The 17439-nt window shown below is 43.5% G+C and overlaps 1 protein-coding gene across 1 annotated transcript; it reads right to left on the reverse strand.

The window, feature by feature from the left end:
* Positions 1-8131: 8131 nt before the first annotated feature.
* FMOD (fibromodulin) lies at positions 8132-12806 on the reverse strand. Its single transcript, XM_033917416.1, has 2 exons — positions 11897-12806; positions 8132-8521 (listed from the first exon to the last, which is right to left on the reverse strand). Exons 1-2 carry the CDS (start codon positions 12804-12806, stop codon positions 8370-8372), a joined length of 1062 nt encoding a protein of 353 aa, XP_033773307.1. The 3' UTR covers positions 8132-8369.
* Between the last annotated feature and the right edge of the window lie 4633 nt (positions 12807-17439).

The raw sequence follows: 17439 nt of genomic DNA on the forward strand, positions 1-17439 counted from the left end.
TAGACTAATGGTTTCCAAACTGTTGTCTGGTCCCCAAATGGACTCTAATTCATCAACAGATGGGGTCACTCACGCTCAGTTTTTTCTTTGACCTATGTCCAGCACTGCCCGTCAGCATTGGGTCTTTGAGTACATGAATGTTTCTAAGCCTTGCCCCCTCCTCTTAGTGCGGGCTTCTTCTTAGACTGGAAACCCTTATAGAGTCCTGGGGGCTGTGAGCACACTCTGAAAGACAGAGCCTCACTACCGTGGCGGTGGTTGTGGTTCAGTGGCGTCATAGCAGAGTGCAAACCACTGAGATGCTATTCCGCATAGGGAATGTTAACCCAAATGATAGCTTCAGAAAGCTGGTTTCCACTTTAAGGGTCACCACCCAGGAAAAGGACTTCGATGTAACTGTGGCAAGAGTGTGATGGCAGCCGAAAAAGGCAACAGAACCTTAGGAATTATTAGGAAAGGAATAGAGAATAAAACAAAGAATAACTTGATTATTTCAGCAATTTTTTAATGTTTAAAGCATGGTTATTTTTCTAGGAACAAATAATAGAATTTGTGTATCTCTTCTCTGTTATGATTCAACAGGTGTCCAGGGAAATAATTGTTGTGCAATGTCACCCCCCTTCCCTTTTTATTTAAGAACATAACATAAAAACATAAGAATAGCCTTACTGGGTCAGACCAATGGTCCATCCAGTATCCCCTCTTTGCAGAAGCCAATCCAAGTCACAAGTACTTGGCAAAAACCCAAATAGTAGCAGTATTCCATGCTACTGACCCATGTCTAGCTCGATAGCAGCCTATGGACTTTTCCTCTAGGAACTTGTCCAAACCTTTTTTTAAAACCAGCTTTGCATCTAACTTGCCTGTGATTATATCTCTTTTTATTTTCTTCATTAGGATCCTTTTTCCATTCTTTAAAGGACAGTTTCTTGGCTGTAATAGCCTTTTTCACATTGCCTTTTAACTATGCTGGCTCTCATTTTCTCTTCTTTCCACCTTTTTTTAATATGTGGAATACATTTGGTCTGGGCTTCCATGATCGTATTCTTAAATAACATCCACTCCTGGTTTACAAGTCTGATCTTTGCACATAACCTTTTGGCTGCTTTTTAACCATTTCCCTCATTTTATCATAGTCACCCTTGCGAAAATTAAATGCCGCTACAGTAGATTTTTTTAGCGATGTCACTTCAGTTATCAGCTCAAATTTGATCATGTTATGATCACTGTTTCCCAGCGGACCCAACACAGTTACCTCCCGCACTATGTCCTGCACTCCACTAAGGACCAAATTGAAAATAGCTTCCCCTCTTGTCGGTTCCCGGACCAGTTGCTCCAAGAAGTAGTCATTTATGACATCTAGGAATTTTACTTCCCTAGTACTCCCTGGTGTAACATTTATCCAGTTAGTTTGTTCTTCATGTTCCAGACACTTTACTAATTGTAAACTGCTTTACTGTTCACTATATCACTCCATGGTGTGACCTCACTTTAAGCGTTGTGTGCAGTCCTGGTAGCTGCATCTCAAGAAAGATGTAGGAGGTCTGGAAAACATACGAAGAAGAGTGACCAAAATCATTAAGGGGATGGAACTTGTTTCATGAGGAAAGGCTAAAAATATGTTTTCATTCAATACTTAAGTCATCTCTGGAACTGGCTGCCAGAGGATGTGGTAGAAGCAGTTAATGCAGCTCTATTTTAAAAAAAGACTTCAATAAATTCTTACAGGAAAAGTTTATAAACCATTATTAAGGTACATTTAGGGTTGGGACCATGGAATGTTAGATTCTGGAATCTTGTTAGTTTTGGGGATTCTGCCAGGTACTTGGGATCTGGACTGGCCACTGTTGGAAGCAAGATGAACCTTTGCTCTTATTCTTCCCCTTTCAAAAACACTGTCGATAAGGGTTGTGTGGTCAGGGGATTCACCCGACCCCTTGAAGGCCCTGAGGGCACTGAACTGAATCTGATTGGTTGAGCTGGAAGCAGGCAGGAGCTGCTCAACTAATCCAATTCAGATCAGTACTGTCAGGGGGTTAGGTGAATCCCCAGCACTGCTTTTTTTTTCTTTGCTTTTTGCTTCATGCAGTTTGACTGGCTGAGCAAGGCTGTTCAGCTGGTGATTAACTGAATCCCCTGAAAACGCTGACCACACGCCACTGCTTTCAATCCATATGGACAGTAGATAATGAGAGAGAAGTAGCCCTGTGTTTCTGGCGGTTGATATTGCATTATCAAATATTTTGCAAATAGTCTCCATGATTAAATCTGTGCTTTAGAGTTTTAAGACTAAGATAGAAACACAGAAACATGATGGCAGATAAAGGCCAAATGGCCCATCCAGCCTGCCCATCCATAGTAACCATTATCTCTTCCTCTCTCTAAGAGATCCCACGTGCCTTTCCTAGGCATTCTTGAAATCAGACAGTCTCTGTTTCCATCACCTCTACCAGGAGACTGTTCCATGCATCTACCACCCTTTCTGTGAAAAAGTATTTCCTCAGATTACTCCTGAGCCTATCACCTCTCATTCCAGAGCTTTCTTTCAAATGAAAGAGACTCAACTTATGCGCATTTACATCATGTAGGTATTTAAATGTCTCTATCATATCTCCCTTCTGAGTGGACTGTATACAGAAGGGGGGGCAGGCAGATTGATAGGCTTAAGGGCGATAAATCCCCGGGACCGGATGGCATCCATCCGAGGGTCATCACGGAACTGAAAGGGACCATAGCTGAACTGCTTCAATTAATAGCCAATCTGTCGATCAAATCGGGAAAGATTCCGGAAGACTGGAAGGTAGCGAATGTTACACCAATCTTCAAGAAAGGTTTGAGGGGAGATCTGGGAAACTACAGACCTGTGAGTCTGACCTCGGTACCAGGAAAGATGGTAGAGTCACTGATAAAGGACAGCATCATTGATCACCTTGACGGACACGGGCTGATGAGGACCAGTCAGCACGGTTTTAGCAAAGGCAGATCGTGTTTGACGAACTTGTTGCACTTCTTTGAGGGAGTAAACAGACAGATAGACAAGGGTGACCCGGTCGACATTGTATATCTGGATTTTCAGAAGGCGTTCGACAAGGTTCCGCATGAATGACTACTTCGGAAAGTTGCGAGCCATGGAATCGAGGGTGAAATACTCACGTGGATTAAAAACTGGCTGGAGCACAGGAAACAGAGAGTGGGGGTAAATGGACAGTACTCGGACTGGAAGAGTGTCACTAGTGGGATCCCGCAGGGCTCAGTGCTTGGACCCGTGCTCTTCAACATCTTTTATAAATGATCTGGACATAGGTACGACGAGCAAGGTGATTAAATTTGCGGATGATACAAAGCTATTCAGAATTGTGAAGACGCAGGGGGATTGCAAAGATCTACAACGTGACATAATCAGGCTTGAGGAATGGACATCGACATGGCAGATGAGGTTCAACGTGAATAAGTGTAAAGTGATACATGTCGGTAACAAAAATCTCATGCACGAATACAGGATGTCCGGGGCGGTACTTGGAGAGACCTCCCAGGAAAGGGACTTGGGAGTTCTGATCGACAAGTCGATGAAGCCGTCCGCGCAATGTGCGGAGGCGGCAAAAAGGGCGAACAGAATGTTAGGAATGATTAAGAAGGGGATCACGAACAGATCAGAGAAGGTTTTCATGCCGCTGTACTGGGCCATGGTGCAAGAGAGGATGGCTAGATTTCTTTGTTTTTTTCTTCTTTATCTCTCCGCATGTCCAACAAAAACCCTCTGTTTTCCATTTTATTATTGAACTTGTAATCGTGTATATCCTGTATATTTCTTGGTGCTCCTAATATGTTTATTTAGTCACAACATGCATGATAGAGGTTATTCAAGCTTCGGGTCCATGCTCCATGCACACCTGAAAAATGATGGGGATAAAGGCCACAAATATGAAATCGCCCGAATCACAATTCTAAATCAAATTGATCTGGCATCTGCGGCACAAAATGCAGAGTTCTGACATCTTAGACTAACAGTAGTGCAGTTTGTTATCATTTTATATGATAATAACCTCATTTGCAGAGCAATATATATGATTCCTTAGAAAAGAGCAACACAGCCCCTGCCTAAAATAGCTTACGAGCTCAATTCAATATATTTTATGGTCTAATTAGAGCTAGACACAGGGAAAACCAGTGATCATAAACAAGCCCATGGCATCAGGGAGACTGAAATCCACAGCCCCACCCTCTAAATTACTAATTTGACTAAAATGGGTGCGGGGAGGGCCTTTTCCCTGCTATGATACTGTGTTGTTATCTTGAAATGCAGTAGGAGGTTGTGTGATTTTTTTTCTATGGAAGGGGGGAGGGATTTTGTAACATGGGAACACAGGGGCCTATTTATGTAGCTGCCCTGAGAAATGGGCTTCGTTGCATCCTTACGTGGGCCCTTCCTGTTTCTCATGCTGTCAAAAGAATTATCACAGGAGCACGAACCCCCTCATAGAAACATAGATATAGAATATGACGGCAGAAAAGGGCTGCCCACGCTAATGACCCACCCCCAGACTTCACCCGGCTAGAGATCCCACATACATATCCCATTTCTTTTTGAAATCGAGCACGCTGCTGGCGTGCCAGTGACATCAGCACGCTAACTAATTAGTGCACCTGTGCTCATTTTCTGCCTCCCCCCCTTGATGACAAAGCTAATGCAGAATGTTCTAGCACACTAGTTTTCAATCCAGTCAGGTTTTCAGGATATCCACCGTGAATATGCGTGAGAGCGATTTGCATGCACGACCTTTTTGGGATGCAGTGCAAATCTTTTTCATTCATATTCATTGTGGATATTCCAAAAAAACCCAACTGGCTAGGTTGTCCCTGAGGAGTGGGATGACAAGCACATGTAGGATTAGGTCATTTTTCTGTGTGCTTATCACAGTTTAGTTAAAGGGCTCCGCAGTAAATGACGGCAGATAAAGACCTGGATGGTCTAACAAGACAGCCAAAAGGAGGGTTACCATATGGCCCCAGAAAAAGGAGGCTGGATCGAGACATCCAGATTTTACTTCCATTGCTTTCTTTTTCTGGAGCCATATGGTAACTCTAGTTGTATCTGTTGCTTTGTGTAGGTGACTCCCCTCTAGGCCTTGTTAAAGTGCAAAAGTCATGTGAGGTTTTCTTTTCTTCTCTCCTCTTTCCATCTCAAGCATTTTTGAATTCTATCTTCACCACCTCCCCTGGGAGGGTATTTTAGGCATCCAGATCTACAAGAATGCCAGTAAAGTTTATTAGGACAAACAAACAATTTGTTGCGTACAGATAGGCCACTTTTTAGAGAATATGGGACCCAACAGGGTCTGTGTTTCAATCAACACGTCTTCCTCAGGGGTCCTAGTAAGAAAATGTATACTCAGTCATTCCTATGTGATTCTACCAGAAAAGCAATAGAGCATATACATCAAGCATATACATTAAGCTGGAAAATCAACTCCTAACCAGTCCACGACGGTCGGTGGTTTTTAAAGGGTGACTGCTTTGGGCCGATTTAGGCCCTGGAAATTCAGCACAGGGCCATGTCCAGCTGGGCAGGTCTTCAGTGGGGATCCAGCGCTTGTACCCAGATAGGAATCAAGCAAGCTTAGGGCTGCTTTGCATGTGATACAACTTCTCCAAATAATTATCCGGACACTGGGGTGGAATACGCTCAGAAAGTACCACCTTTGCCTCAGATCAGCTGTGGTGGTCTGACCAGATTCAGTAAATGCCCCTAAGCGGCAGAAGTTCATCATGAAGACAGTCACCAGCTGAAATCAAGGTGGCAACTTCTGTGACCCTGCCAATCCCCAATCACTTTTGAGAAGAAAGGCAGCTGTAACTGAGGTCTTTTCTCTCATCTCCAGTATTCGTTCTTTTGCTTGTAATGGGTTGTAAAGTGGCAGCTGCAGTTTTCTCATGGAAGTTATTAAAAACCATGACCTCACCATTAACCAATGAACAACCTCTTCTATATGCCATATATCCACCCAGAGGGACTCTGCACAATGTTTTAAGCATTCCAGATCCATGACTGTGACAGTGGTTTAGGGAAGGAGATGCTGTCTTTGTTTGAAATGATACTTTTAGGAAATGGGATGTTTCTCAAGTCATTTCTGAAATACCCCCTAGACCAGGGCTGGGAAACAAGGTAAAGGCCCCATCTCTGCCTCAGACTGGAGAGGGCATAGAGAGCCTTTTTTTTTTAAAGCATCTAAGTCCAACATTGAAAGTTGGAGGAACAAAAACGGCCATTTTCGAATGGCAAACTGCTGGACATCCAAATATAATTATTATTTTTTAAATTGTCTATTTAGACATCTTGGCCACTGGGACGTCTAACTTTATACCATTCACACAAATACAAAATATGGTGTTTCAAAATATATCAACAAAACCAAAAAACACCCAAATAATTAGCAGACTTTTAGTACAGGAAATGGGCCTCAGAGGCCTATATTCAAGCGGTTGTTTTTTTGCAACAAACATCAGCAGTCAACTGCCTGAATATAGGTCTCTGAGGCCCATCTCCTTTGTTAAAAGTTAGTACTCTTTTGGTGTGCTAATTATTTGGGTGTTTTTTGGTTTTGTTGACGTCTAACTTTATACTCCATTTTCGACCAGAAAAACATCCATGTTGAAAACGTCCTAATCCTGACCATTTGGACGTGGGTGGGGTCAGCATAGTAATGGACTGGCCACATAGACATCCCAACAGAGCAATGGGACACCTTGGAGGGAACTGCAGTGAACTTCACATAAAGGATGCCAGCTATATATCTCGCCAGAACCCCCTTATGATTGATGATGAGCCCCTCCCCAAAGAAAACCTACTATACTCTCCTGTGTACCACCGCAATAACACTTAGGTCTGCAAGTGGCAGTAGAGTAGGGTTTTGGTGGGATCACATTTCCCACCATAAATGTAGTGGTTCGAGTGGCTAATGGGCCTGGGTCCTCCTCTATGGTTCACTAGCCCACCCACCAGGCTACTTAAGACACCTGTGTGATGCTCTACTAGGCTTCCCCATACCTGTTTTAGAGACAGGTATGTACCTTTTTGTTCTCATTTTTGTGTGGTAGAAGGGGGGGGGGGTCAGTGAGCACTGGGGAGTGTGGGGATGTCTTATCTTGATGCATGCAGTGATCATCTGGTCAGTTTGGGCTCCTTTGTGGCACTTAGACCCTTCTAAAACAGGTCTTGTTCCAAACACAGAAGTTCCATTCAGGATGTCTTGCAAAATGTTTATCGCTGCAAGACGTCCATGAGACTGCCCATAACACACCTCTACCTCGCCCATCTCGGTTTTGATCATCAGCACTTGGACGTCCTGGTGATTTGCATGTCCAAGTGCCGATGTAGGATGCTTTTTGAACGTCTGTGTTTCTTGATTATGAGCCTGAGAGCCTGCAGGTTTATTGACAGTCTGCTTTCCTAGATATGCAGAATGAATTGCAAAATACAGATGTGAATCTCCCAAAAACCTGACCGGCTGGAACTTTAACCTTCACTGCCATTCACTGAGGGCCACCAACAGGATTTGCCTAACGAGTACACATGAAAGAGGTTTATATATAATAGACATCCTATCCGATATTCAAACTGAAGAGAATGACACGGTGACAGAATTTGTCAGCGTCCCCCATCCCCGTGGAAACCATCCCGTGTCATTCTGTAGTGTCTAGCTCAACCTCAGTCCTTCCACATCATTGTTCTTCAGTGCAAGGCTTGAGGGTCAATGACTCGGTCCATTCATACTCTGATTCTTCCCTCTCTCTTTAAAGAATGATATGGAAGACAGAGACATCCTGGCCAGCTGAATAGCACATAGTCAGCAAAGCGCTAATATTCAGCTCGAGATGGTGGCTGAAAATTCATGGTTAGTGGCTAATAGATGGCCAACTATGTTGCGTGACTTTGCTAGCTATTTGCAAAATTCAGACTGCCGGCTGGCTAAGTCGAGCAGCCTACTCAGGCTGCTTCTATAGCTGGTCTCTCTTTGGCTTTACAAGCTTAGCTGGCCAGGGCTGAATATCGCCATGTCTGGCTAAGTTTTCAGCAGCCAAGAATAGACTGAATATTGAACGCCGGCCCAGCATTGAATATCTTTGCTGAACGTTGACCACATGAGTCAGCCCATGGTCTAAATCAGGTCCACAGTAAGCATGCAAATCTCTCTTGCTCAAATTCATTAGGAATATCCAGAACATCTCAGCCTCTGGAGTGAAGACCATGTGGCTAGGAGGTACTCCAGGAGTGGCTTGAGAAACGTTAGTTTATAGATACAACCCATAGAAAACCAGTAACTGAATATGAAAATCCCTGGTCTTCTGGGCAAGCATAGCTTGAGCAGTGGTTAGATATCTATGAGGCTGGCCTGGCGCAGGCAGAGAGGCGTGTCTGGAGGGATGTCGTTTTGTTGAATTATATTACCATCCAGTCTCAGCACCTGGATTCTGGAGAAGTTGATGATATCAACACTCTTGCAGAAACTGCCGATGGAGAATTCTGTGGAGAGAGAAATGAAATGGAATTACAAGCACATAATGCCATTTTATTCTGCTGTCTTGTAAAGGACATGGGAAGGATACTTTAAGGTACAAAAATGATTCTAACACATCAGCAATAGGGTATTAAGATGACACTTCAATATGTAAAGGGGCGATTTGACAAATCGAATTGAAAAATGAACTTGCACAGCTATTGTTAGGAATTAGTCATTTATCTTTAAAATCCTGCGTGGTACCAGAAGACTGGAGAGTGGCCAAAGGAATGCCAATTTTTAAAAATGGTTCCAGAGGTGATCCGGGAAATTATAGACCGGTGAGTCTGACGTTAGTGCCAGGCAAAATGGTAGAGACTATTATAAAGAACAAAATGACAGAATATATGGAAGAAAGGAGGTCATTGGTGAGGCCCCACTTGGAGTAATGTGTTCAGTTTTGGAGACCGTATCTGGTGAAGGATATAAGAAGACTTGAAGTGGTCCAGCAAAAGGCGACAAAAATGGCAAGAGGTTTGAGACAAAAGACGTACAAGGAGAGACTGGAAGCCCTGAATATACTGTATATACCCTGGAGGAAAGGAGGGACGGGGGGGGGGGGGAGATATGACAGACATTTAAATACTTAAAAGGCATTAATATAGAACCAAATCTTTTCTGGAGAAAGGAAAATGGTAAAACTAGAGGACATAAATTGAGGTTGTGGGGTTATAGACTTAGGAGTAATATTAGGAAATTATTTTTTCACGGAGAGGGTGGTAGATGCCTGGAATGCCCTCCCAAGGAAGATGGTGGAGAAGAAAACAGCGACAGAATTCAAAAATGCTTGGGACGAACACACTAAGTCCCACCCTCTACTCAAGAACCTCTGTTCTCTCATCTCTATGACCCTATTCATAATTCTGTCCTCCTCAAACTACCATAATGCAGTATATTCATTCTGTAATTGGAAACATTGTAAGTCGCCTTGAACCTCTTTAGACATAGCGTGACTCAAAATACTAGATTAGATTAGAGGATCTCTAATCAGAAAATGAAGGGTATAATTGGAAGAACTAAGGCCAGGATTCTCAAAAACCAACGTTAAAATGCAACAGTCTCCTAACACGGCCGTTTTGATAGCGAATTGAAAAAATTGAGACATTCTCAAAAATTTGTGCATGCAAATGCAGTCAGTGGACAGCAGTGAAGATTCACTAAATTTGTATATGCCCATTGCTAGTGATAACGATGGGCACATGCGCAGAAAAAATACGTAAAGAAACCCCCCTCCAAAAAACCCACAACAGTAGGAGCGATGTTCAATCTCTCCCTGCAGTCAACCCCCCCCTCCGGAACGGCAGTGACCCCCTGCCATAGATCACCTCCACCCTCCTTCTCCCCCTTACTTCCAAATAGATACGGAGGGATGCAGACTCCTTCCTCCCAGCTGGGATGCACCAGGGAGGAGCCTGAGGCTCTGATTTAAAACAAATAGATGGATTATCTGGATCAGTTCTCTCTCCTACATGAAACTCAATCCGGTTTTAGACCATTATTCAGTACTGAGACAGTAATTGCGGCTATTTTAGACAATCCGTGCCTACTGTTTAGTAAGGGCCTTAATGCCCTGGTTATGCAATTCGATATGAGTTCTGCCTTTGATCTAGTAGACCACGGGAAACTGCTGCAATGCCTAGATGCCATTGGTATCAGGGACGAGGTGCTGAATTGGTTCCGTGGCTTCCTTATGTCCCGCACTTATCAAGTACGTTTTAATTATGAACTTTCAGATACCTGGAGCAATCCATCCGGTGTGCCACAAGGGTCTCCGCTATCTCCATTGCTCTTCAACGTCTACATGTCCTCACTAGGCACGCAGCTAACCCAATTAGGGATAAAACTATTTAGTTATGCAGATGATTTTACGATCATCATCCCATTCGTTAATTCTATCTCTAAAACTATTCCTAAAGCTTCAGAAGCCATAAACGTGATGGAGCACTGGATGACAACCTTTAGGCTCAAACTTAATTCAGAAAAGACAACTTTCTTCGTTGCTTCGCCACGTCCACTTGACACCAAATCACCACTATGTATCAATAATCTTAATTCCCCTATCCAACCTACCATAAAGATACTAGGTGTAACTTTGGATCAGTGCCTAACCATGAGAGACCAGGTGGATTCCTTGATCAAAAAGGGATTTTTCACTCTCTGGAAACTCAGATCCATTAAAGCTTATTTCGATACAGCGGCATTCAGAACCCTAGTCCAATCCCTCGTACTGAGTCTACTTGACTACTGTAACATCGCCTATTTAGCAATTTCCCAAAAGAACATGCAGCGTTTACAATTGATGCAAAATGCAGCGGTCAAACTGATCTTTGGGCTGAGGAAGTTTGACCACGTGACACCCTACTACCGGCTGCTGCATTGGCTGCCAATGGAGGCGCGTGTAAAGTTTAAATTTGCCTGCTTCTGCTTCAAAGCACTACACGGACTTGCCCCTAAATATATAACTGACCTTTTCGTCTTCTCAGCCAACAGACACAAGAGAAGCTCACATTCCAACTTCGTTTCCCCCCCAGTGAGAGGTTGTAAACTGATAAAACACCATGAACATCTTCTCTTGCACCAAGCAGCATCATGGGGTAACGATCTAGAACAATTGCTTTCGCCCACTACTTATGAGGAATTTAGGAAACATCTGAAAACACACCTGTTCCTAAAGTATCTAGACAACTGATCCTCTCTTCTCTCTCCCCTCTATAGCGATTAACTTGTTCTATTGATCACTCTCTCCTCAAAAATGGATTTCCTGTCCTATTAACCCTCTTTTTTCCTCCCCTCTTAAAGTCAATCAATTTGTACCTTTGCTTAATCTTTGTAAACCGCATAGAACTTCACGGTATTGCGGTATATAAGCTGTTATTATTATTATTATTAATAAAATATTTCTTCACTCAAAGTTTAATTAAAGTCTGGAATTCATTGCCAGAGAATGTGGTAAAAGCAATTAGATCTGCAGGATAATTTTGGGGAAAAAAGTCCAAAAGCCCTGATTAAGATGGATTTGAGGAAATCCATTGCTTATTCCTAGGATAAGCAGCATAAAATCTGTCCTACTTTTTGGGATCTAGCTAGGTACTTGGGACCTGGATTGGCCACTGTTGGAAACAGGGTTTGTTCTATCCCAGTAAGGCAACTCTTATATTTTTATATTTCAAGTTCAAGTGTATATCAGAAACATTACTATTATGTTATACCTCATTCTTCAAATGTTCTATCATTTAAAATTTTGAGGCTGTACACAAAATCCGAGTCCTCATTGCGTTCCTGCTTCAAACTCAGCCATTGAAAACAAACTTACGCCTGTCATGAACACAGACCCCCCTCACCTGTTATCTGGTTTCCTTGAAGATAGAAATGCTCAAGGTTGGTGTTGACAGGAGGAATCCTTTGGAGATTATTATAGGATAAATCCAGTTCGAGCAAACTGGTTGTGTTGAAGGGATTGGAAGGGATCCCATCATTCGTCAGCTGGTTGTGAGAGAGTCTAACATATTGTATGTTGGGAAGGGCCCTGAAGTACTCATCCGGGATTGTGCTGAGATGGTTGAACTCCAGGTAGATTTGCTGCAAAGAGGTTGGCAGGCCATCGGGGACCTTCCTGAGGTTGTTGTTGCTCAAGTCAAGAATGACCAAGGATTTTAACCACTTGAATACTCCTCCTACATCCTGGATCTGATTGTCATGAAGATGGAGGGCGGTCAGGTTCTCCAAACCCTCCAGCGCATTGCTTGGGAGCCTACCCAGTAGGTTTGAAGACAGATGGAGTTCCCTCAGAGATCGCGGAAGACTACTAGGCACCCTACTGAGGTTATTGCTGTCCAGGTACAGTCTCTCCAGATTTTTCAGCTTGGAGAAAACCTTCCCGCCTATCTTTTCACTACCAATCTGGTTGTCATTCAGTACCACCCACATCAAACCTGTGGCATTTTCAAAAGCATCATCTTGGACCGAGCTAATTTGGTTGTTTTGAAAATAAACATACTTCATTCTTGAAGGTACATAGGGCAAATGTTTCAGGTTGCGGCTGTCGCAATACATAGCGGTGGGGAAGCTGGGTGGGCAGTCACATTCCAGGGGGCAGTCCTGGGAGGATGGCGTTCTGTCTTCCTCGTAAAATGAATCATAGTTATAAAACTGATTCTGCATATAGGAAAGCCACCAGAGGGTGTCTTCCTCGTACTGGCACTGAGATATTTCCCATAGTGAAACAGTAATCAGTATCAAAATCCACTTCATTGTGCCTACAAAGAGAGAAAGAGGGATTCAGAACAAGACATAAATGCATTCTGTTATAACAGAAACAGAGCTTCCATCTGATAAGATAAACATTCAAAGCCCCCTGTCCCTTCCTACACATGTAACTGCTTTTGCAAGAGCCCAATGAGTCCCCAGAAAGAGAGTACCATATGCTGTGATCAGGGCCAGATTTATATAAGAGCTGCTATATTGGGACAGACTAAAGGTCCATCAAGCCCAGTATCCTGTTTCAAACAGTGGCCAACCCAGGTACCTAACTAGATCCCAAGGAGTAAAACAGATTTTATGCTTTTTATCCTAGGAATAAGCAGTGGATGTCCCCAAGTCAGATTAAGTAATGGCTTATGGACTTTTCTTTTAGGAAGTAAGCCAAACCTTTTTTTAAACCCTGCTAAGCTAATTGATTTCACCACATTCTCCAGCAACTAATTCCAGAGTTTAATTACATGTTGAGTGAAAAACTATTTTCTCTTTTGTTTTAAATGTTTTAATGTTTTAAATGTTTTAATTATTACATGCTCCCCTAGTCCTGGTATTTTTGGAAAGAGTAAACAAGTGATTTGCATCTACTTGTTCTACTCCACTCAGTATCTTAAAGACGTAAGAACATAAGAGTATATACTGGGACAGACCAAAGGTCCATCAAGCCCAGTATCCTGTTTCCATCAGTGGCTAACCCAGGTCTCAAGTACCTGGCTAGATCCCAAGTAGGAAAACAGATTTTATGCTGCTTATCCTAGGAATAAGGAGTGGATTTCCCCAAGTCATCTCCATAATGGTCTATGAACTTCTCTTTTAGGAAATTATCCAAACCTCTCCAGGCTGAAGAGCCCTATCTTTGATTATTTTTGTCGCCCTTCTTTGTACCTTTTCTAATTCTGCTATATCTTTTTTGAGATGTGGTGACCAGAATTGCACACAGGATTTGAGCTGCGGCCGTACCATAGCATTATAACATTTTCATCTTCGTTTTCCATTCCTTTCCTGATCATTCCTATTTGCTTTCTTGGCCACTGCTGCACACTGAGCTGAGGGTTTCAACATATCCTCAACAATAACACCTAGATCCTTTTCCTGGGCCGTGACTCCTAATGCAGAACCCAGCATCACATAGCTATAGAGAGGGGTCCATTTTGATGCCTAGCCTCATAGTCTCACAAGGTCCTCTGGCCATTTAATGACTTTAAACAACTTTGTGTCCTCAGCAAATTTAATTATCTCACTAGTTATTCCCATCTCTAGATTATTGATAAATATGTCAAAAAGCAGCGGTCCTGGCACAGACCCCCTGGGGAACTCCATGGAGCCCTGATAATATTGACCATTTACCGTAACCCCACTCTGTTTTCTGTCTTTCAACCAGTTCTCAATCCCTAATAGGACATTCCCTCCTAATCCAAGACTTTCTAATTTCCTCAGAAGTCTTTCATGAGGTACTTTCTCAAATGCCTTTAGAAAATCCAAATACACAATATCAACCGGTTCACCTTTATCCCCCCCTTCAAAGAAATTTAATAGTGAGGCCCAGGATTCACCTAGGTGGCTTCCTGTGCCTATATCTGGGCCTGGGTTTTTAGAATGCCCACAACCCAGCACGATTATTCAGTGGGGAAATGCGTCGTGTCTCTTGCTGTTACAGTAAACTATAAAGAACTGAAGTCCTGAACGAGTTTTTCATCTCTAGAAATGATTCACCTTTCACGGACACTTTACACTCACTGAGCTGCAGAAAGGAAAATAAACACATCCAAGACACCAAAGTCAGTTGGACCCACAGCACAGGGAGGAGATGGAGGCGATGGGAGATCGGTCAGAGTCTGAGAGGACGTGATCGTTTTTTCCATATCCTGCTCCATTAGCTGTGGAAACTGATGCTTGCTACATTGTGTCATGTTAGCCCCACCTCAGGGTTCAGGATGGGTCAGACCAAAGGTCCATCAAACCCAGTATCCTGTTTCCAACACGGCCAATCTAGGACACATCTATCTGGCAAGATCCGAAAACAGATAGATTCCATGTTGCTTATCCCAGGGATACAGCTTTTTCCTCCAGTAACTTGTCCAAACCCACTTTAAACCCACCAGCCCAGAGCCCTTGTGAACTGCATTGCTCCTATGCTAATACCAGAGTCTCTCAGTAACCCAATACGGGGGCCTCTGTTGTAATAGCCAAGGGAAAGTGTCCCTTTTTTTTCTCTCATGTACCCAGTGGTAGTTCTCCCCGTAGAGTATGCCAAACCCATCTTCTCGTTCTCCTAGGACAAGCAGGATGAGTCAGCCACATATGGGGGGGGGGGGGGGGTGTTGTCCCAACAGCCACTGTGTTGGAGGAATATCCCAGCTTAGGGGCCTAATCCTGAGACAAGGACCGTCTCTTAGTCTAATCAAGAATCCATCTCAATACTTGTTGGTTCTCTTCTGTTTTTGATTACTAGTGAGCTAATTTCAGCGTACTCGTCTTACCTCCTGTGATTAGAACTAGGTTATATTTTGCTGCTGATAAATAGCTATGACATTAAATGATGAAAAGCAGAGAAATGAACTTACCAAGGCCCTTCTCTTCAGAGGGTGTAGCGTTATGCCTCTGCCACGCTGATGCCCTGGAGTTTTAATCAAACATTGCCCAAATGGCTCAGAACTGTTTTTTTCTACTTCTTTATAATAACTTCATGGCTCCACATCCACTAATCAGAATCTGTGGAAAGAAACAGCCTCTCGCCTCTTCATTCACAGGTTGCCAATTTAAACCTTCCTCTGTTTAACACATTTGCAGGAAGGGATGGGGATTACAGGCTTCTATTCATTAGGAAGGCCCGAACCTTGCTGAAATGCTCAGTACTGTTTCCAGAATAAGAATTACAGCATCCTTAAGGGATAATGTGCCAAATTCAACTAAAAATCTTCAGGAAAATTATTTTCCCAAACCACCAACATATTTCCGAGCTCTGTTGCTGATGAATGGGGCTCTTGTGTAGGGGGTCACCATATAGCTCCAGAAAAAAGGAGGACGGATTGAGACGTTGCTTTCAATGGAAGTAAAACCCGGATGGTTCAATCCGTGCTCCTTTTTCTGGAGCCCTATTGTAACCCTACTCTTGTGCTCATAGAGATTTAGTTCTGATATTTGGCAAGGTTGCAAAATCCCTATTAAATATTATGAGATGACGGATATGATAGAGAACGTGACTGTCCCTCACAGGGGGTGGGAGTGGGAGTGTGAGAGAGAGAGAGAGAGAGAGAGCCACTTGGCATTATTTCCCTGCTCACAGAGGATTTACAATCTAGGGCCCGGATGCTCAAAACCTAACATTGGCGCTAGGAGCAATTAGCGCTGGAACTACGGCAGCATGCATAAAACCTTCTAGCGTGTGTGCTAATAGGTGCACTGGACCTCAGTACAAATTGTATTTAAATGCACTGAAATGGATTCAGATTAGGTGACTATGAGGCTCAAAACTTTGAAACATCCAAAACCCAGTTAAGTCGGCACTTGGACATCCTAATAGCAGGGGCATCCAAGTGCCGATAACCAAAACCCACTTTCTGGACGTGCAACAGCACTTCTAAGCTTCTGTGTGTCCAGAGAGCAAAGGGGTGCGTTGGGAGGTGTGTTATGAGTGGGAATCGGGTGGGCTTCAACCTGGACGTACTGCAGTGATAATCAAAGCTTTCCTAGAGGGAACTTAGACACCAGCAGTTAGACCTGTTTGAGTTGCATCTAAGTGCTCCAAAGCTGCCCAAATGACCACTAAAGGAGTGAAGGCATGATCCCCCCTTACTCCCCCAGTGGTCATTGACTCCCTCTCACCACCCAGAGATGGGGGAAAACAGCATGTTGAGGGCTTGCCATCAGCTGATTGGGGCAGAGGAATCCCTGTCAGCTGAGCCAATTTCAGGGATTACTGCCAGCTCAGCTGATGGGGATTCCCTCTGCTAGGATCAGCTGAGCCATGGAGCCCTACACCCCTCCCCCTGACATCCCCCAACATTATGGAACACCCCCTCCCCACATCACCTGGCACGATGCAAAATTGGCTGTAGGGAAGCCCACTCCGTTCTGCCTACAGGACTGCATGCTGAGAATGACAGGCCTTCCCCCTCCCAATGCATCTTGGGATGCAGTGGAGGGGCCTAAGGCCCTGATTGGCTCAAAATGGCTCAGATGATCCTGGCAGGAGAATCACCATCAGCTGAGCTGGCAGGAATTCCCGAAACCGGCTCAGCTGATAGGCATTTCTCTACTGCAATCAGACAAGGCAGTTGGGTACATCTACAAAACTTGCTTTTGTGTGTTTTTCATAGGGAAAATTTTTATGTTTGAAAATGGCCAAAAAAGATAGACGTTCTAAGGACCAAAACTTATACCTAGGTCATTTTCAAAAATAAAAGATAGACGTCTGGCAGCTTTGAAAATGAAAAGCTAAAATTGCCGAATATCTTAGATAAAATGCCCAAAAGTTGGCAAATTATATGGGGAGAGAGAAACACCTCTCACCATATGCCCCGGAGAGGGGAGGGTGATATGTTGAGAGTGATTTTGTGACTATATTTCACCTAACATCAATTTCTAGGGAAGAGACCTCAGTATCAGGGATCTGGAATGAATGAATCAG

This window comes from Geotrypetes seraphini, chromosome 13 (assembly GCF_902459505.1).
Source record: "Geotrypetes seraphini chromosome 13, aGeoSer1.1, whole genome shotgun sequence".
NCBI lineage: Eukaryota > Metazoa > Chordata > Amphibia > Gymnophiona > Dermophiidae > Geotrypetes > Geotrypetes seraphini.